Genomic DNA, 18,949 nt, shown 5'->3' on the forward strand with positions numbered 1-18,949 from the left:
GATGTGTCATTTGATCTTGGATGTAGTAAGCGAGGTACGAAGAACGGACCCCAATTGTGGTTCATCTGTTTCACTCAACAATCGGCCATGTGCGTATGAAAACAAAGGCACTGCGCATGCGCGTTTGACTCATATTCTATCGCGATATTTCATTTTCCTATCGTTGCCTAACATTATACCGGTATTACCGTGAACGGTATAATATGGCCCAGCCCTACTTGCTTTATCCAAAGCACAGTCATATTCAAAGTAATCCCAAATTGGACTCTGGCGCTTTCTCCCGACTTTTCCTGACATGATTCTGCGCGTGGACGGAGCAGTAACACAGACGACTCGACTAACGTACTGCCACCTGCTGGCATAATGAGACACAGCAAGAAAAAAATCTGGAAACTAAACTTCATTTTCACCCTTGACTATTGTAGGACACGCACAATAGTCCGTTAACGAAAATGTTTTTTCACTTCTAGTTTTCGTTATTTCGTTAACGATAATAACCTTGATCTGGAATAATATTCCTGTCTGTTTTTATTCACATTTATGTTTTAAAAAAACATTGTTTTAGTGTTCAATAAATGTTTATCTTGTTTGGCCCGCGACCTAAAGTGTGCCTTGAGTTTGACGCCCCTGCTTTAGCTCATCTGGACCTGAGTCATCTGATTGTGTCATCTTTGCCTCATAAAGCACCTCAGAGCGACTGTTGTTGTGATTTGTTGCTAGATGTAGAAAGCTGTGTTGTCTGTCCGGTTCAGCGATCCGCAGGCCGAACGGTGAAAAATGTGCCGATAAAAAGGTTCGATGCAAAGGTCAGAAGTGTGACGCAGCTTAAAACACTTGTGATCAGGCTGAGCAGCAAACAGGAGCTTACAGCTGGGACAAAGCCCTCACGGGTCAGAGGCAACACAGAGTCAGGACACGGGCGCTGAAAGTCCACATTTAATGAAGCATAGAAGGTAAAGCACCATTGTTGCCATACACAGGTTTTATACACAAATCAGTAACAGTCGTCTCCAGCTGCATATGTGAACATTTACAGAGTGGAGGTGGTGCAGGAAAAAACAAATAGCTCAACACAAAGGCAGAACAGCACATGGCAGCTTTAATGAGCTTTATATGGCTTTTAAAAGCTGAGGAGCTATTTATATCCTGAACATGTAAACTGTGGCCCCGACCAATGAGAAGAGAGGACTGGAAACTGAAACCTCTCGAATATCTTATTTGAATCCTCTTCGTTCCGTCATCGCAGAATCAGATGAGACGACGGAGGAGAGTGCGTGAAACATCCCTGCAGGACACGTTTAGCACAAACACGTCCACAAGCAGAGCTGAAAACTGACATTCAACCGACGTCCACAGACCTCACACACTGATACTCGTGTCAGAGTTTGATTACAGGATAAAAACGGGAGAAAACCACAGAGTTTCCATTTCTGTGTCTACATCCTTAAACATTTCCTGCTTCCAGCTGAGCTCGGTAAACACGCTGCTGTGTAACTGTTAGTATAAAAAACAGATGCAGTAGAAACATTTGTGTTAAAAAGTTAGACTCGAGTATAAAGTCATAAAAGCCCAGATCAGAACCTGTCAGTACCATGTCGGCTTTTCTCAATGCACCAAGCAAATATATTAGGCTTTAAATAGATTTCATCAAAAACATCTCAGGACCTGAAAAAGAGAGAAGCATTTACAGGCATTTGGCGTGCTGCGCAACAGCAAAGGTCACGTGATAATAAATACAAACCAAGGCTACATACAAACAACAGAACACCAGCGTTACGCCGCCGCCCTGTCCGCTGACAGCTCATCTCAAAGTGCAGGAAATAAAAAGGTTACTGTGGTGAGAACCTCCTCAAACCTCACACCAGGTTTTAAAGGAGTCCAACAGAGCCGCAGTGACGAAGAACCACGGCAGGAACCACCGTGGAAACCACGGCTGGAACCACCGCGGGAACCAGGGTCCAAATTAAGCTCAAAGAGCCAAAAAGTCCAGAAGTCTGACGGCAGAAAGTTCTAGACTAATTTCCTGCATTACAATCAATTTTTTAAAAAGGCAAAAAGGTCCAGCGTGAAGCTACAGGAGGAACCTGCTGACAGTCCACGCCTCGAAGTCAGAGAACCCCAAAAATGTCACTGTGTTCCTCATTATTTTGTCCTGACACACATAACAAACCGGAGGAACTCTGACTGCCCGGACAGACCCTGGACAATCAGTCCCTTCAAGTTCTTGGACTTTTGGTGGAACGTTGGAGAAACTCTGAGGAACCAGACTAAAGTTCCACTTCTAGAACAGATCAGAGGACACAAGGCTCGAGTCCAGGTTGCTTCTGACAAATATGTTGTCCGACCGAACCGCCGCCACCGGATGTTTCCACACATTTGCTCTAAATTATTTCTGGTTTAATCAGTGAGTGACGCTGTTGTCAGTGAATCTATCACGACTCAGGTCCACTGCTTGGCACAGACCGAGGAACCAATCGGGGAAGCCAGACGGTGGTGGCGAAGGCGGCCTTCAACGCGTTTGAAGCAGTGCGGTTCCGGGTTCAGCCGAGTCACGTGTTGGACCAAAGTAAGGACAGTAAAGTGATTGGCTGGACCCAAACCACACCTTCACGTCATTACAGAAACAAAGCATCTCATGCTGCGTTTGAGGGAAGTTGGAAATAGAAAACTTTTACAATCAAAGCGTTTTTAGATTTTTGGATTGTAAGAACAGTGAAAGGATGAAATTCAAAGATGCTTTTTTAAGTTTAAGAAAATTATGCTTGTTTATACATTTCCTACTTTAACCGATGTTAATTTCTTTGATGTCCTGAACTATTGTACCCAGAGTCCAGGTGAATCACTCAGTGTTGACCTTCAGGTTGCTTCCCTAGATTTCTGAAGAGTGGGACCAGTAAGCAGGTGGTGTGGTTTCCAATCAGGTGGCCTGGTTTGTCGCATTTAAAAATGACAGTGAAGACCACAAGCAGGGGAAGAAACACATTTACTAGGTCACCGAGCTGAGCTCGACTGTGTTTGCCTAAAATGTACTTTAATTACAAAAGATCCAATCAGAACGGTTTATTTGTAGGGAATCAACAGATAAACCAGGTGAACCAAACTGTGCCGCCACCCTGCGTCTGTCCACCGGGTTAGTGTTGGAAAGAGTCGGGTCTGGGCTGGGTAAACTGGGTTTGGGTCAGGCCCACCTGAGGCACGTGGGTAAGGCAGGTGTGGCTACGGTCCAGTCTGGGAGGTTACACGGTGGTCATGAGCTTCAGCGAGCCCGACCTGAATCGCAGGATCTTCTTCTTCAGGTTGTGAGATGCCTTAATCTTAACAAAAGCCTTTGCCTGAGCTGACATAATTTCCTGCCCCGTCGCCCTGACCCCAGCTCCCCCCAGCTGGCCCCGCCCCCTGCCCATGCCTCCCCCACCACTCTCCTCCGTATCGCTGGTGTTGGTGCTCTCCTCCACGCACTCCTCCTCACTGGACTCGCTGTCTCCAAAGCAGTTTGTGGTGTAGTTCGACCTCTCGTCTTCACTGGTGTCCACGATGGTGGAGTGAAAGAGTGAGGCGCACTCAGCTGAGTACTCGGAGTCACTTCCTGCTGTGTATGAGTACGGGCTGGTCAGCCGCGCTCCGGCGGGCGGGTACACGCTGCTGTTCAGCAGCTCCTTTCTCTGACGCCGCTGAGCACGTCTAAACGCCTCGTCGTACGGGACTTCCATCATGGCTCGTAACCGCCGGTAATCGTTCCTTTTGTACTTTGGTTTGGCCACGACCACGACCTGGTTGCGTCCGTGGTGATGGTGGTGGTTACCACTGCAGCAGTGATGGTTTCCATGGTGATGGTGCTTGGATATGCTCGGTCGTGCGCCGTGTAGTGCCGATGGGGGCTGTCTGTCCAGCACTCTGCCTTCTGGGATGGATGCAGGTAGGCGCTTTATTCTTGAGGAAGCAAATCTCTTGGAGACTTTAACGTGGGCGGAGCCTCCATCTTCCAGGAGGCGGGACCTGTGGCGGAGTTTGTCCTGTCTTCTCTCTGGTGGAGGCTCGCTGTGCTCAGAGACATGACTCGTCTTCATCGATGAGCTCCTCACCTTCACATTCTTGAAGCCGCCCTTGCGAAGTCTGTGCTGGTGGGCGGGGACATACCTGTTGGTAACAGTGTGACAGCTTCCTCCTTCGGCGGCTGCTTCGTCCTGACTCTGGGAGGAGGACCCCACACTGGTGAGCTCCAGTGCTGACCTTCCTGTTCCTGGACTATTCCTGGGAGTACTCGACTGTGTTTTCATGACTGGAGCAGATTTCAGGAACATCTCCTGGTCCGGGGGGCAACATGGCGGTTTGACCTCATTGGGGGCGGGGTTAGCTTTGGGACTGCCCAGGTCCCTGAAGTTTTTAGGGAGAGTTTTGGCAGACAGCGTGGCGTGAGGAAGATCTGCTTTGCTCTTCTTTCTCAGACTGTTGGTGCTGCTGTCATGGTTGTTGGCAGTGCAGCTGCTCTGTACGTCGTACCGAAGAGGAGAGCCGGACTCGCCGCTGCCCCTCCTGAAGCCATCGTGCGTCGCCTCAAAGCCGCCATCCTTCAGTACGCTCTGGGTCTCCTGCTCCTCCAGTTTCCCGTCCACAGACCACTGCCTCTGTGGAGACGAGGTCCCAGCTCCCTCTGCCGATGTTCCTCTAGCCGTCCACAAGGCTTTAAATTCGGATGCACTCAGAGTCCCAAAACCAGAGCCAGGGCCGGACACCTGCCTCACACACAGACTAGCCTGCCTGAGGATGCTCTTTGAGGGGTCGGTGCTGATGCTGGTCCTGGGTTTGCTGGTCCTGATTGGCTGGGCCTTCCTCTGGAGCAGACTGTAGATGTAGCTGTCCAGTCGCTTATGGGAAGGAGTCTGTGAGGAGGAGGCCGGCCAGGAGTAGCTCTGAGATACATGGGGGGCTGAAACAGAGGGGGGAAGAGCTGAGGTGTCTGCCTCATCTCTGCCGGGACCTCCGAAACCCAACATCTGCAGAAAGGCGGGGCTTTGGACCACCACGGCGTGCAGAGGACTCGGGTAGCGATAAACATCGTTGCCGTTTCGGGCCACCAGGTCACAGTGGTATTTAGACTGAGGCTCAGTGGAAAGAAAGGACGAGGCTGCATCCACAGTGGGCGGGTTTGGAGCCGAGAGCGAGCGGCGGACCGTGCCAGAAGACGATGACTCATCACAAAGCCCTCCAACCAGGACGTCACACTCCAAACAGCTGGCCAGCTCATCTGCAGACAGAAAGAAGGCGACATTAGCGAGCAGTCGGGGGTGTTCGTTTACATGGCGAGCGCGTGTGATGGTGAGCGTGTGCCCTCCCCTCACAGCTTCAAACGTAAACACGGTGAGCTTATTTTAACGCCGCTGTGTTTGCTAACAGCTGACAGGAAGTTCAGGGAGAGCGGGCCGTTTCCAGGCAGCGCTGCTCTGACGAAATGCTCGGCTGTTTGGGTCGCTGTGGAAGCTCGGGCATTAGTAAGTGGAACATTCTTTCAGTGGAGACAGTGTGCTGTGAAACGCTAACCCTCCACACCCACTGCTCTCCCTGCAGTGGAAATCAGACTGAACACAGCGTAACCGCATGGGCCGCCTCACGGCCGAAAACGCCGTTTATTCAGCAGCTGAAGTCTGAGAACAAAGCCGAAGCTCCGCCGACCTCGCGGGGCCAACGAGAACGCCCACGCTCGCACATCAGACACAAACACGACCAGCGGCTCGATCGGCTTCACAGCAGCTCTGAGCTCCCACAGGAAGGATGGCGGAGCTACGAGGCATCCACACACACACACACACACACACACACACACACACACACACACAGAAAACACACACACACACACACACAGAAAACACACACACAGAAAACACACACACACACACACACACACACACACACACACACACACACACAGAAAACACACACACACAGACACAGAAAACACACACACACACACACACACACACACACACACACAGAAAACACACACACACACACACACACAGAAAACACACACACACACACAGAAAACACACACACACACACACACACAGAAAACACACACACACACACACACACAGAAAACACACACACACACACAGAAAACACACACACACACACAGAAAACACACAGAAAACACACACACACACACACACACAGAAAACACACACACACACACACAGAAAACACACAGAAAACACACACACACACACACACACAGAAAACACACACACACACACACAGAACACACACACAGAAAACACACACACACACACACAGAAAACACACACACACACACACACACACACACACAGAAAACAAACAAACACACACACACACACACAGAAAACACACACACACACACACACAGAAAACACACACACACACACACACACACACACACAGAAAACACACACACACACAGAAAACACACACACACACAGAAAACACACACACACACACAGAAAACACACACACACACACACAGAAAACACACACACACAGAAAACACACACACAACACACACACACAGAAAACACACACACACACACACACACAGAAAACACACACACACACACAGAAAACACACACACACACACAGAAAACACACACACACACACACACACACACACACACACACACACACACACACACACACACACACACAGAAAACACACACACACACACACACACAGAAAACACACACACACACACACACACACACACACACACAGAAAACAAACACACACACACACACACAGAAAACACACACACACACACACACACACACACACACACACACACACACACACACAGAAAACACACACACACACACACACACACACACACACACACACACACACACACACACACACACACAGAAAACACACACACACACACACACACACACACACACACACACACACACACACAGAAAACACACACACACACACACACACACAGAAAACACACACACACACACACACACAGAAAACACACACACACACACACAGAAAACACACACACACACACACACACACACAGAAAACACACACACACACACACACACACACACACACACACACACACACACACAGAAAACACACACACACACACACACACAGAAAACACACACACACACACACAGAAAACACACACACACAGAAAACACACACACACACACACACACACACACACACACACACACACACACACACACACAGAAAACACACACACACACACAGAAAACACACACACACACACAGAAAACACACACACACACACAGAAAACACACACACACAGAAAACACACACAGAAAACACACACAGAAAACACACACACACACACACACACAGAAAAAGCACACACACACACACACAGAAAAAGCACACACACACACACACAGAAAAAGCACACACACACACAGCTTCCACAGCGACCCAAACAACACACACACAGAAAACACACACACACAGGTTGTTACTCCACTGTGATGGGCGGAGCATTAAAGTGTGGCGGCGCTCTGGCAGGCGTCGGTCAGCTGCAGCCGATAACGTTAATGAAGCGTCGCTGATGTCTTTCTCGCTGTGATGCGCCGCGCTCTGCAGCGGGGTTGGGTCTCACGCCGGCACTCGGGGGCTTCGTGGACACAAATAATCAGAGAGGCAGGAATGAAAGAGAGCGTGAAGCGGACGTGCAGACGGCCCGCGGTGCCTGAACATGACCATAGAAGGTGACGCTGCAGCGTCTGGCGGTGCGTTCGGGCTGGTCGTGGAGTACTTGTTGCTGCAGATCGGTCGCACAGAGACAGAAATGCGTGGGCGTGTTCACGCCGCTTATCTGATGATGTGTTAGTGCCAAGTATGAGCAGTGCCTCAGGAAGCCTGCAGCGCTCGAGGTTTGTTTAAAGGAATCTTCTCTGTGCTGCCAGAGGAAGCCGGCAGACTCCCGCTGGAGGTCAAAGGTCACAGAGTGGCTCATTTTAATGCAGACAGACTGGCTTTGGGGCGCTTTTTCAGCGTCCTGTGGGATCTGCAGGCTTTGCTCACGCTGAGCAGCGAGACTTTAAACTGATGTTAGTTAAAGTGCTCCACGAGGTCTGCATCTTTCAGCCTCAACAATCACAGTCCAGCCTCCAAACATCCCCAGCTGTGACCCAACACATCCTTAGAGACATGCATCTCGAGGACATCTTGATGAGCGCGAGGAGGCTGCAGGCCTGCTGTAACCGAGGACCGAGCTGGTCCTCCACAGCTCCACAGCCAGCCGCTTCTAAACCAGCTGCCATCATCAGGAATCTAACACGTCCACCCAGTAATCTGAGAGCTTTTATTCTGAAAGTCCAAGTCCTCCTCTGTGTGTGTGTTTGTGTGTGTGTGTGTGTGTGGGGGGGGGGGGGGGGCGGTGTCAAGTCACTGTGTGTGTGTTTATACATCAAAGTGACCAAATGGATAGTTGAGTCATGTGACATCAAAGAGCAGAGGTGAGGAGGGGCTGTGTGTGACCTCACAACAATCAGCTGTTTGGCAAACAGCTGCAGCAGCTGCAGCAGCGCACATCTGGACGCCACGCTTGTTGCCTTGAACGAACGTTTTAGGGTCCGCGGCAGGAAGTGGCACAGCAGATTTTGATCGGACGGTTTTCATCAGCACGGGTCTGTGCGAGGTCACGGCAACTTCCACCATCTTTTACATACAGTCTATGAACAGAGTGGCGTTTCCGCCTAGAGGGCACGGGTACCTGTGGACGGCAGGCGTCCGTCGGCGTCGGCCGTCGAGCAGAAACATTCGCTGAAGACCGAGTTAGACGAGTTGGAGAGCGAGCCGGACACGGCGTCGCTGAGGTCGTAGAAACCTGAGGGAGGAAGGAGGCGGGATTAACAAAGCTCAAATTTACATCTATCGTCATGGCAACAGTTAAAGACCTCACTTTCAATCTGACATTTTTTATTTTGAAACTTTTTCTGCTCAGCTCAAAACTTCTGAATCTGAAAAATCATCTCACTTCCTGTTTAATCAGTTTAACCTCCACCAGTCTCAGCGTGCACACACACACACACACACACAGACGCGCACACACACACAGACACAGAGACGCAGACACACACACACAGACGCAGACACACACGCGCGCACACACACACACACACACACAGACGCGCACACACACAGACACAGACACACACAGACGCGCACACACACACACGCACACACACACAGACGCACACACACGCACACACACACACACACACACAGACGCACACACACACAGACGCAGACACACACACGCGCGCACACACACACACACACACACACACAGACGCGCACACACACACACACACACGCACACACACACAGACGCACACACACACACACGCACACACACACACACACAGACGCACACACACACAGACACACAGACACGCACACGCACACACACGCAGACGCACACACACACACACGCACAGACACACACACACGCAGACGCACACATACAGATGCAGACGCACACACACACACAGACACACACGCACACAGACACACACACGGCGTACCTGAGCTCGGTCGGCTGTCGGGCTCATGTGACGTCCCGGTGTCCAATCGCAGGTCACTGATTTGTCGGTCGAGCTCCTGCAGCTGAGCAATGAGGCCGGCGTCCCGCCTCCTCAGACAGTTCTGACACACAAACAGCTGAGATCGCACACCGCCGTGACAACAACACACAACAACAACCACAGTCTGAATGACTAACAGAGAATAAAAGGTGACAATCTGGACTTTTGATTTATGTTATTCACAGACGACCTTTGACCTTTGTATTAAAATCAGTCAAAAGTATTTTTCTTCATTTTAAAAACATTTTTATGGTTTTTATCTTTGAGGTTTCTGAACTTTTAAATCTGGACTTTTGTGTTTTTGTCATCACGTGTGCAGCAAAAGTCAAACTCAACTTTTCTCTTTTCACGTATTTCTAAAAAAAAAATTTTCTCTTTATTCTCAGGTTTTTATTTTCAGGCTCGAACTTTTTTCTTGTTTTGTTTTAACTGTCAAAAAAAGACCCTCCATCTGAGGGTTTCCTCTTCATCGCCGTGGGGTCCGCTGTTTCCTGTTTCGTCTCTGCTCCGAACAGCAGAAGAAGAACAGGAGCACTCATCCCAGAGAGAACACACCTGAGATCAGCTGAAAGATCAAACTTCAGGAGCACGCAAGGGAGGCGGAGCTGATGTGAAGACCTCAGACTCAGAGCAGTAACGCTGCCCCTGATTGGTCCTGCTTATAAAAATAAAAGCTTTGAGCACAAACAGAAGAAAACCAGAGACTCTTATCAGTGTGAGACCAGACACTGAAGGTCAGAGGTCACAGAGACACCAAAGATCCTGGATGGTCATAGGACAGACCACCGGGCCTCAGACCGTAAGATTATTGATTACTGATTATTGATGGAAGAACAGGAAGCAGCTCAGACTTCAGACAAATCAGCGTCGACTTCACAGGAAGTACCAGCTGACTCTAACATCCAAAATCACCTCAAACATTTTTCACATCGAAACGTCCTGAAAGGCTTTAAGGACAAACAGGAAGTCGTGACAAAACATGTCGCTATAAACAGAGACCGAAGGTAACAAACTGACACACACACACACAAACACACACACACACAGGCTGAAGCAGCCCCTCCCCCGCTACAATGGAAAACATACGGGCTATGCGGCGCTGCTGCGGGTCATGTGCTGCATTCCTGCAACTGAACTGCAACACACACACAGCTGCTGCCACCAATACATCATCAATAGTCGATCAATAATAAAGGATCATGTGTGTGTGTGTGTTACTCTGTTGTGTGTGTGTGTGTGTGTGTGTGTGTGTGTGTGTGTGTGTGTGTGTGTGTGTGTGTGTGTGTGTGTGTGTGTAACCCATCCAGCTGTTTTCTCTATCAGCTGCCTGCTGGCTTCAGTCTCCACGTGGTGATATTTTAAACCAATCGGGACGGAGCGGCTTCGGTCAGATCGATGCTGAGGCTAAACACTACCTCACACACACACGCAGCCGTCCTGCAGCACTGAGCATGCTCCAACTATAAAACACACATAGAGGACTTAAAGGTTTAAATTCACTATCTACCTGACACCATTCAAAAAACACAGATTTTAGCTCAGAGTGGCTTCAGTGGCCCAGTTAATGCCCGAAAAGACACAAAAACACAAACGAATCGGGACAGCCCACCTGTTCGCCCAGGTAACACTGTTTCTACTCGTAGCTTGCTGTATGTCTGCTCATTCAGCTTTACGAATTCACCCTAAGAAACGTTTAAAGGACCTCTGTGAGCCTTCAAAATAAAAGCCTGCCTCTTCACCATCATGCTGTTCCAATAAAGAGCGAAGAGCTGACCTCATGACTGCGTCGGTCCTCAGCGCTTTAATGTGCAGCAGCACGAGCTCCGTTTCAAGCCTGGAAGCTCCTCCCTGCTGCGTTCAAACGCTCTGCAGCCCACCACAGAGCAGCCAATCAGGCGCCAGCGTCGGTCTGATCGTAAAAACAGAGCTGATGTCACAAATCAATCAGCTGTTCCAAAAAGAACAAAAACACCATGTTTAACGACACTGATGTCCCTATAAAGTTACAGGTTACTGTAATCAGATTACTCTGTTTCGACACCTGTGCAGCGATCGGCTGGTTTCAGTGAAGAAGCTCGAGCGGCACTGCGGCCGACGGTCTGCACAAGCCGACAGCGAGCGGCATGAGCCACGGGCCAATCAGAAACCTCCAAACAGCAACATGGCGCCCAGCCTGACGTCACAGCAGTACATACTACAGTACAGTACACACAGTGCTACTGCACACAGTACACACAGTACACACAATACTACTGCACACAGGACAGTACACAGTAGGTCAGAGGTCAGAGCAGCCACTCGGTTCAGAGTTTGTGGACATTACGGGTCGGACCAGAATAGCTGTGAGACACAGAGCGTTCTGAGCGCACTCAGTCCGTTCTGAGTCTGATTTTAGAGAATGAGTCAGCCACCTGGTTTGTGTCTCAGCTGAAAGTCGAGCTGCAGAGTTTCCAGCCGCTCGCAGGAATCTCCATTTGTTCGTAAGGGGAGGGGCAGGGCTGAATGTGGTGGGAGGTGGGGGGTCACTAATGCGATCCAGACTGCGAGGAAGAGCTTCAGCTGCAGGACAGACAGCAAACAAATGCTCGACCAGCTCAGACATGTGAGCCGGGAGCAGATCTGAGGTCAGATCCTGGACAAGAACACAGCGCCCGCATGTCCAGGCTTCCCAACGTGCACCTGAATGCGCCTTGACCGAGCAGATGAAGACGAGGAGACTCTTCCTCCCCTCTGTGCGCCTCCATCCTGTTTGACTTCACGCCCACACTTCAAAGCTCTTACTGACACGCCGGCGTGTGAGGAGCGGCACCTGAACGCAGCACGGGGACAACAGCTGACGGTCAACTGACAGGAAGTGCTCTCAGTGGAGATCCAAGTGAAGGCCGGGCCCGTTCCAGCGTTTCCACATCTTCAGCTTCAGCCTGACATCAACCTCGGTGTGACATCACTTCCTGTTTTTCTTCTTCCCAACTTGAAGCTTCCTTGGTCTCTGACCTTTGACCTTTTTGGTTTTAGCTTCACGTCAGCCTGAAGCTGTGTTCGTGCGCCTGTGTTTGGGTCAGTGAAGCTCTGGATTGTGGGAATGAGGCACATGATTGGTTGCAGCCGTCCACGTGATGCCGAAGTTTGAGCGACAAAACAGCCGATTTAGATGTGCCTCACACCTTCACTTCCAGCTCCGCCCTCAGTGAACACCTTCCTGATATGTTTCTGAACTCAGTCGCTCATTTCAGGTGACGCCAACTCAAACAGGAAGTCCAGGTTTGTGCAGGTACGCAGATGTTCTCAAGTCCGACAACAGAGCAGGAGACATTCAGCCACAGAGGTGTGACTGTCCCACAACTGATGTAGGAGGCGTGGCCTGACAACAGGTGATTTTCCAATCTGATGGATCAGCAGCTTTGAGGCCTCATAGAAAATCTTCGGGAAAAATCAGAAGCCTGTTCCTCTTCCTCTGATAAATTATCGCCATGGGAACCACTGCTCTAGCATACCTGCCACAGGTGAGCTGATCTCAGGTCAGCCTGAGGAGTTCCTCAGGGCTCTGTGCTCAGTCCTCATCTCATCTCTGTCTGCTGCACACCCACTGTGAGGTTCCGCCTCCTCGTCTCTGCTGTTACCGATCGATCGATCAATTCTGTGTTTTCGCTGATTTTAACCTAAAATTTAAATTTAATAACTCGATTTTCTGAAACCCGCCCAGCAGGTTCAAATTCACCAGAAAGAAATAATTGATTTTGAATATTTATTGATGTAAATAACAACATAAAGTTATTTCTTTATGATAACATAATGATGCATAATGATAAAATAAGTTTGTTTTACTCATTTTAATATAAACGTATACTTTTAATTATTAATGAACGACATTCTTTTCTTTCACAAACACATTTTTAGTGTTTTTCATGTAAAATATGGAGAAGTGTAAATATTAAATGGTTTTTGCTCACATGTCATGGGAGATGATCAGCTGACTACCTGCAGCTCTGCACGTGACCGTCAGGCTGACCACTCCCTGCACCCTGACCCAGGCTCACAGAGGTCAGAGGTCATAGACAGACACAGGTGAGGACCTACCAGCTGTTTCCGGAGCAGCAGGATGTTCCCCTCCAGCAGTTTCTCCTCCGAGCTCAGCTGAGCCTCTCGCCGTTGCCGCTCCTCCTCTCGCGGCTCCCGGAGCTCCAGCGCGGCCCGGACCAGCACCTCTTGCCGCCTCCGCAGGAGCTCCAGCTCCCCGAGCCCGGACACGGAGGCCTCCAACCGCTCTCGGACCGCCGCTTTGTCCCGCCTGGAGGTCCCGGACGGCAGCATCTCCCAACAGAGCTCAGGGCGGGAGCATCCCGCGGAGACACACCTGCCGAGCCCACCTGGACCTCACCTGAAAGCCCCGGAGCGCGAACCGGGCCCTCAGGTCTCCGCCGGTGCCGTCCGCAATACGCTGCGGGGTGTCCTCGAGCGGTCCGCAGGGAGCTCCGAGCCTCCCCGGAGCCGCCGCACGCACAGAACCCGAGAGAAGGCGCAGAGATGCGGGCAGAGCTGGGAGCTGCTGGCGCCACCGAAGCTCCGAACACACTGAACCTCCGCTGCACTCTCTACCGCTAAACCCCGCCCCCTGTGTACAGACAAGCCCAGCAGACAAACGCGCGCTTCCTTTCCTCTCCTTCAAAATAAAAATACCTCAGTTTCACTTTTTATACTGCAGAAGAGCTCATTCCATACCCCTAAAGGATACGCACGCTGTGAACCAAGAACACGATTCAAGCTTTCATGTAGATTTTGAAAATGTGTTTTGAGACTTGATTTTTGAAGAAATTCAAATTTTATTTGTCACGTACACAGTCATACACAGTACGATATGTAGTGAAATGCTTGGACAACTGCTCGTGACCTAAAGAAAACAAAAAAGGAAAAGGCTATGAATAAGATAGGAAATAAATATGAAAAATTAAAAAGGGTAAATTTAACTAGGAAGGAATAAAATATAAATTAAGGTTAAAAATGAAATAACTGTACAACACAAATTAGAATGAAGGGTAAATTTAACTGGGAAAGAATAAGATAAAATATATAAATTAAAGTTGAAAATAAAATAACTGTACAACAAAATACACAATATAGAACTATATAAGAATGTATGAAGAAATCTAAATATAAATAAATATATACACAATAACAGCAGCTGTACAAGTATTAACCGGAAATGAAGAATGTAGTGACCAGTGTTGTGCAATCCACATTATGTCTTGTGCAGTGCAAATATGCTTAAAGTGATTTAAGTGATGAAGTGAAAACAATGTCCAGTGTGTGTGTAAGAACTATATGTGTGGGTCAGTACTGTGTGGTGGTGTGATTGAGAGACCGTATCGCCTGCGGGAAGAAGCTCCTCCTCAGTCTCTCTGTGTTGGTCTTCAGGGAGCGGAATTGCTTTCCTGACCTCAACAGAGAGAACAGTCCATTGTTGGGATGGCTGAGGTCCTTCACGATCTTCCTGGCCTTGGTCCAGCACCGCCTGCTGTAGATTGAGTGCATGTCAGGGAGCTCTGAGCGGATGGTGCGCTCAGCTGACCGCACAACCCTCTGTAGAGAAACAAGGCCCAATCGTCACAGTAAATATGAACAAACACAATCATCAACATGAGCATCAGGACAGATGATCAATAATATCAGTCATAAAGTTCATTAAAACTACAAACACATTCGATCCTTTTCAGGAAATGAAGCATATAAAAGAGAAACCGTCCCAGTGGATAGTGAGCATGCTGAAATATGAATTTATTATCATTTACGTTTGTGTCTGCTGTCCTGATCTCTGCTCAGCTGTTTGCAGCAGAAACGAGTTTTTAACTTATGACTGGAGTCGAATGACTGCAGACGAGAGCAGCAAAAATACTGAACCACTGTCAAGGCTTTTATTTTAACATCGGACCGAGCATGGGGTTTTATTTTGGAGGGCGGAGTCAGGGCACTTCCTGCCTGATCATGTTAATTATCGTTGGCATGATGCGCTGCAACTCAGGCCGGTCTGTTCTCTGACGGTTTCCCGCAGGTCCTAAAGCCGTCAGCTATGCGATGTTATTAGAACCGCTTCGTGGTTTTAATAAACCACAAAATGGAAACATTTAGTTTCTATTTTTTATGTTACATTAGAATTTATTGTCACTAAAAAAGGAAATAACTGCAAACAACAAACAAGTTCTACCAAAACCAAACTTTTTATTAGAAGCTTTTATTTTTCTACCAGTTCATCTGCAGAGGCGGGGGGCGTGGCTGAGAGCTGAAATCGTGTTTGTACGCGTCATTACTTTGACTAATCTTTATTGTTCTCCTGCAAACAGCTGAACAGACAGTGAGAGGTCCTTTGTGTGGTTTTTGGGTCACAACACTCTCAGTCAGCTAATGAGGTCATGCTTCATTAACACGTTAAGGAGGCGCTCACAGCACAGCGCCCCCTGCTGACCACGGTCGGCAGTCACTCACTGTCTGACAGGCCGAGACCTCGTGAAGCTGATCAGAGATCAGACAACATAAAACAAATCATCAAAGTGTAGCGAGGCAAGGAGAGTGTCTTGGAAACCTCACAGTGCCAGAACGTGGCCTTTATCTCAGACTGGGCGGGGCTATGATGGCGTGTGAGGTGTTCCTCTCACAGGTAATGATGATGGGTGGATGATGTGGACGGCGTACCGGTTTGTCGTGGTGGAGCGAGCTGAGCGTGAAGGTGAAGTTGACCTGTGGTAGGACATGCTACACTTGACCAATCAGAGGTCTAACAACGCTGCGCTGAGAAGCCTTTGTTCCTGGCGTCGGGCCTTTTCATGAGGAATAAGTAATCTGCTGAGTCTGAGACCCAGAAATCCTCCTAAAAACCTGGAGCCTGCTCTCTGCTGCAGCTCGGGACAAAACGTCCTGTTAGAAAAAACTAATCGGCTTGTCACCTGTCGACCAATCAGGCGAGCCGGCAGGCTCAAAGATGCCGCTGAGCCGGGTACGGGAACACAAAAAGGCAGCAGAACGGTGCTCCTTCAGGTTCAGCCTGAAGGTTTAAAGGGACGGGACCAGCTGCTGATGGGGGAGCAGGAAGTGATGCGTTGCCCTGACGACCCTGCATGTGTTACCTGGTGATGGTTCCCGGAGTCCTCAGGGGGATGCAGACTTTAACGTCCAAATCATCCACATCTTCAGCTCCAGCTCGCTCTAAGGTGGAGCACTTCAGACATCTTGAAGGTCACGAGAACCTCCTTAAGCCGTCCTGAGCCCCGCCTCCTGCGAAGGACAGCCCCAGTTTCAGTCAGCTCAGACAATCTGTCGATGAGCTTTAGTTCCTCAGATTTTTACAAGACAAACTAATTTTTAACCATCAGAGCTCCAGACAGAGGGCAGCACACGATGACCACACGATGACATCTCATCTTCTGCTTTGGTGGAGCTGAACGTCATGACAACAAACTTCTGTTTTACAACAAAAAAAACACAGGATGGAATATTGATCAGGACCAGAGGAGCAAACGCAGCTCCATGAAAGTTTCTGTACATATTTATGGATCAGTAACACACACGCACACGCACACACACACACACTGTTCTGCTCAGTGCAGCACTCGAAGCATCCTTGCTCTCATGTTTGTCTTTAATCCCTGCAGAAAATCATTTTTTCTGATTATTTCTCAGCTGACCTGAACTTCAGCCTCGTTAACTGTGAAATGAGATCTTTGAGTCAGGGCTCAGCTGATCAATCAGAAACACGACTGCAGGTAGAGAAGCAGTGTGTGTATGTGTGTGTATGTGTGTTTCCTGTGGCTGGAGATTCGCTGATCATCTGCAGCTTAGTTAAACCTGCACAGAGTTCAAGCCTCTTTCTGAGAACATCGATCGTCACACAAACACACGGACCCTCAGAGAGCCGATTGATCAGCCTGATCGATACTCTCTCTCTCACACACACCAGCAGACGTGCTGGATTCCTCACACTGTCAGGATCGTTTCACTTCTGATGAAATCATAAAATATTTATTTCGTTTACATAAAACAAATTTCTGTATTTTCAGCTCAGCTTTTATTGTGAAGAGCTGACTTTATCGCTGAGCTCTTATTGTCGTAAATAACAGCTTCCTGCGGGGTTTTCTGTGCTGGATTCCTCACACTGTCAGGATCAGTCTGCTACCACATGACCCAGAGGCCCCTGCAGATCTGTGTGTGTGTGTGTGTGTGAGAGCCCTGGTCAGTGTCAGTCTCACTGTCTCCCTCGCTGCTTCACTAATCCCATTTCCTCCCCATCATCCTTTTATCTGCAACACAGTCTGTGTTTGCTGAGTGTGTGTGTGTGTGTGTGCGTGTGCTGTGTAATAGGAAATGTTCCCATGGTTTGGACTTGCAGGCTGACTCTGTGATTTCGAATGACTGATGAGTGAAATTCACCGTGAAGGTGAAATACAAAGAAACACATTTTCCAATACGGCGATGCCAGGATGGTCCATCTGGTAAAGTAAATCCGTTGGGCATCTTTCTTAGCCTTTAGACAATAATTCTGATGGCCAAAGAACCAAACGGGACAGGCGGAAAAAAATTAATAAAAAGAAACATTTTCACATGAAGGCGACACCTGGAGAGTTTGGTTTACGTCTTTAAGCGTCGTCATGTCACAAAAGCAATAGAGTCAAACTATCGCTCTTTAAATTCCATGACAGATGTGACACGAATCCTCCGTGGCCAGCAGGTGGCGCTGCATTTATGTAATTTGATTTTAAAGGTAAACTGTACAAATGTTTTTCACCATTAGATGGCAGTAGATCTGTTTTCCTACCCCTTCCCCTGGAGCCGTTGAATGGAGGAGTCGAGTCATCTGCGTTCTTACAGCGTTTTTACAGCAATGGCGTTTTATGGAGCCTCACATTAGTTCCACATGTTAGCAACATACGGTAGCTGTGCCACATTTATATTTACAGGTGAGAAGTTAAAAACCATCAGCTTGTTATCAGCACACATTCTAACTGTCCGATAAGAAGTTGCGGGAACTTTTTGAAGGCTACGAACGCCCGCTGACAGGACTCTGACTCACACAAAGGCCCCGCCTCTCCAGATTCAACTGCATAATCCTGGCTAAACATGTTTTAGTCATTCAAGAGATCAAAAACATTAAATATGATCATTAAATATGATCGTACCGTTTACATCAGCTGTCTATGCCGGGGGAGAGGCGTCCATCTTTATTTACTCTGGGGGCTGTAACGCTTTGTGAAAGGAGCCGATACGAGTCAGCGAGTCAGCGAAGCTCACTGCTGACCAGCTGTTGAACATATGCTGAGCTGTCTGTAAGGGCTGCTGT

General features: G+C 48.8%; 1 protein-coding gene across 1 annotated transcript; it reads right to left on the reverse strand.

Moving 5' to 3' along the window:
- Positions 1 to 1,053: 1,053 nt before the first annotated feature.
- On the reverse strand, positions 1,054 to 14,056 carry dact1 (dishevelled-binding antagonist of beta-catenin 1). The gene is made up of 4 exons (XM_085342575.1): positions 13,705 to 14,056; positions 9,568 to 9,688; positions 8,754 to 8,867; positions 1,054 to 5,245 (listed from the first exon to the last, which is right to left on the reverse strand). Exons 1-4 carry the CDS (start codon positions 13,936 to 13,938, stop codon positions 3,237 to 3,239), a joined length of 2,478 nt encoding a protein of 825 aa, XP_085198701.1. The 5' UTR covers positions 13,939 to 14,056; the 3' UTR covers positions 1,054 to 3,236.
- Positions 14,057 to 18,949: the final 4,893 nt, after the last annotated feature.

This window comes from Diplotaxodon limnothrissa, linkage group LG19 (assembly GCF_057381915.1).
Source record: "Diplotaxodon limnothrissa isolate DT_005_m linkage group LG19, D_limnothrissa_male_GT1.1, whole genome shotgun sequence".
NCBI lineage: Eukaryota > Metazoa > Chordata > Actinopteri > Cichliformes > Cichlidae > Diplotaxodon > Diplotaxodon limnothrissa.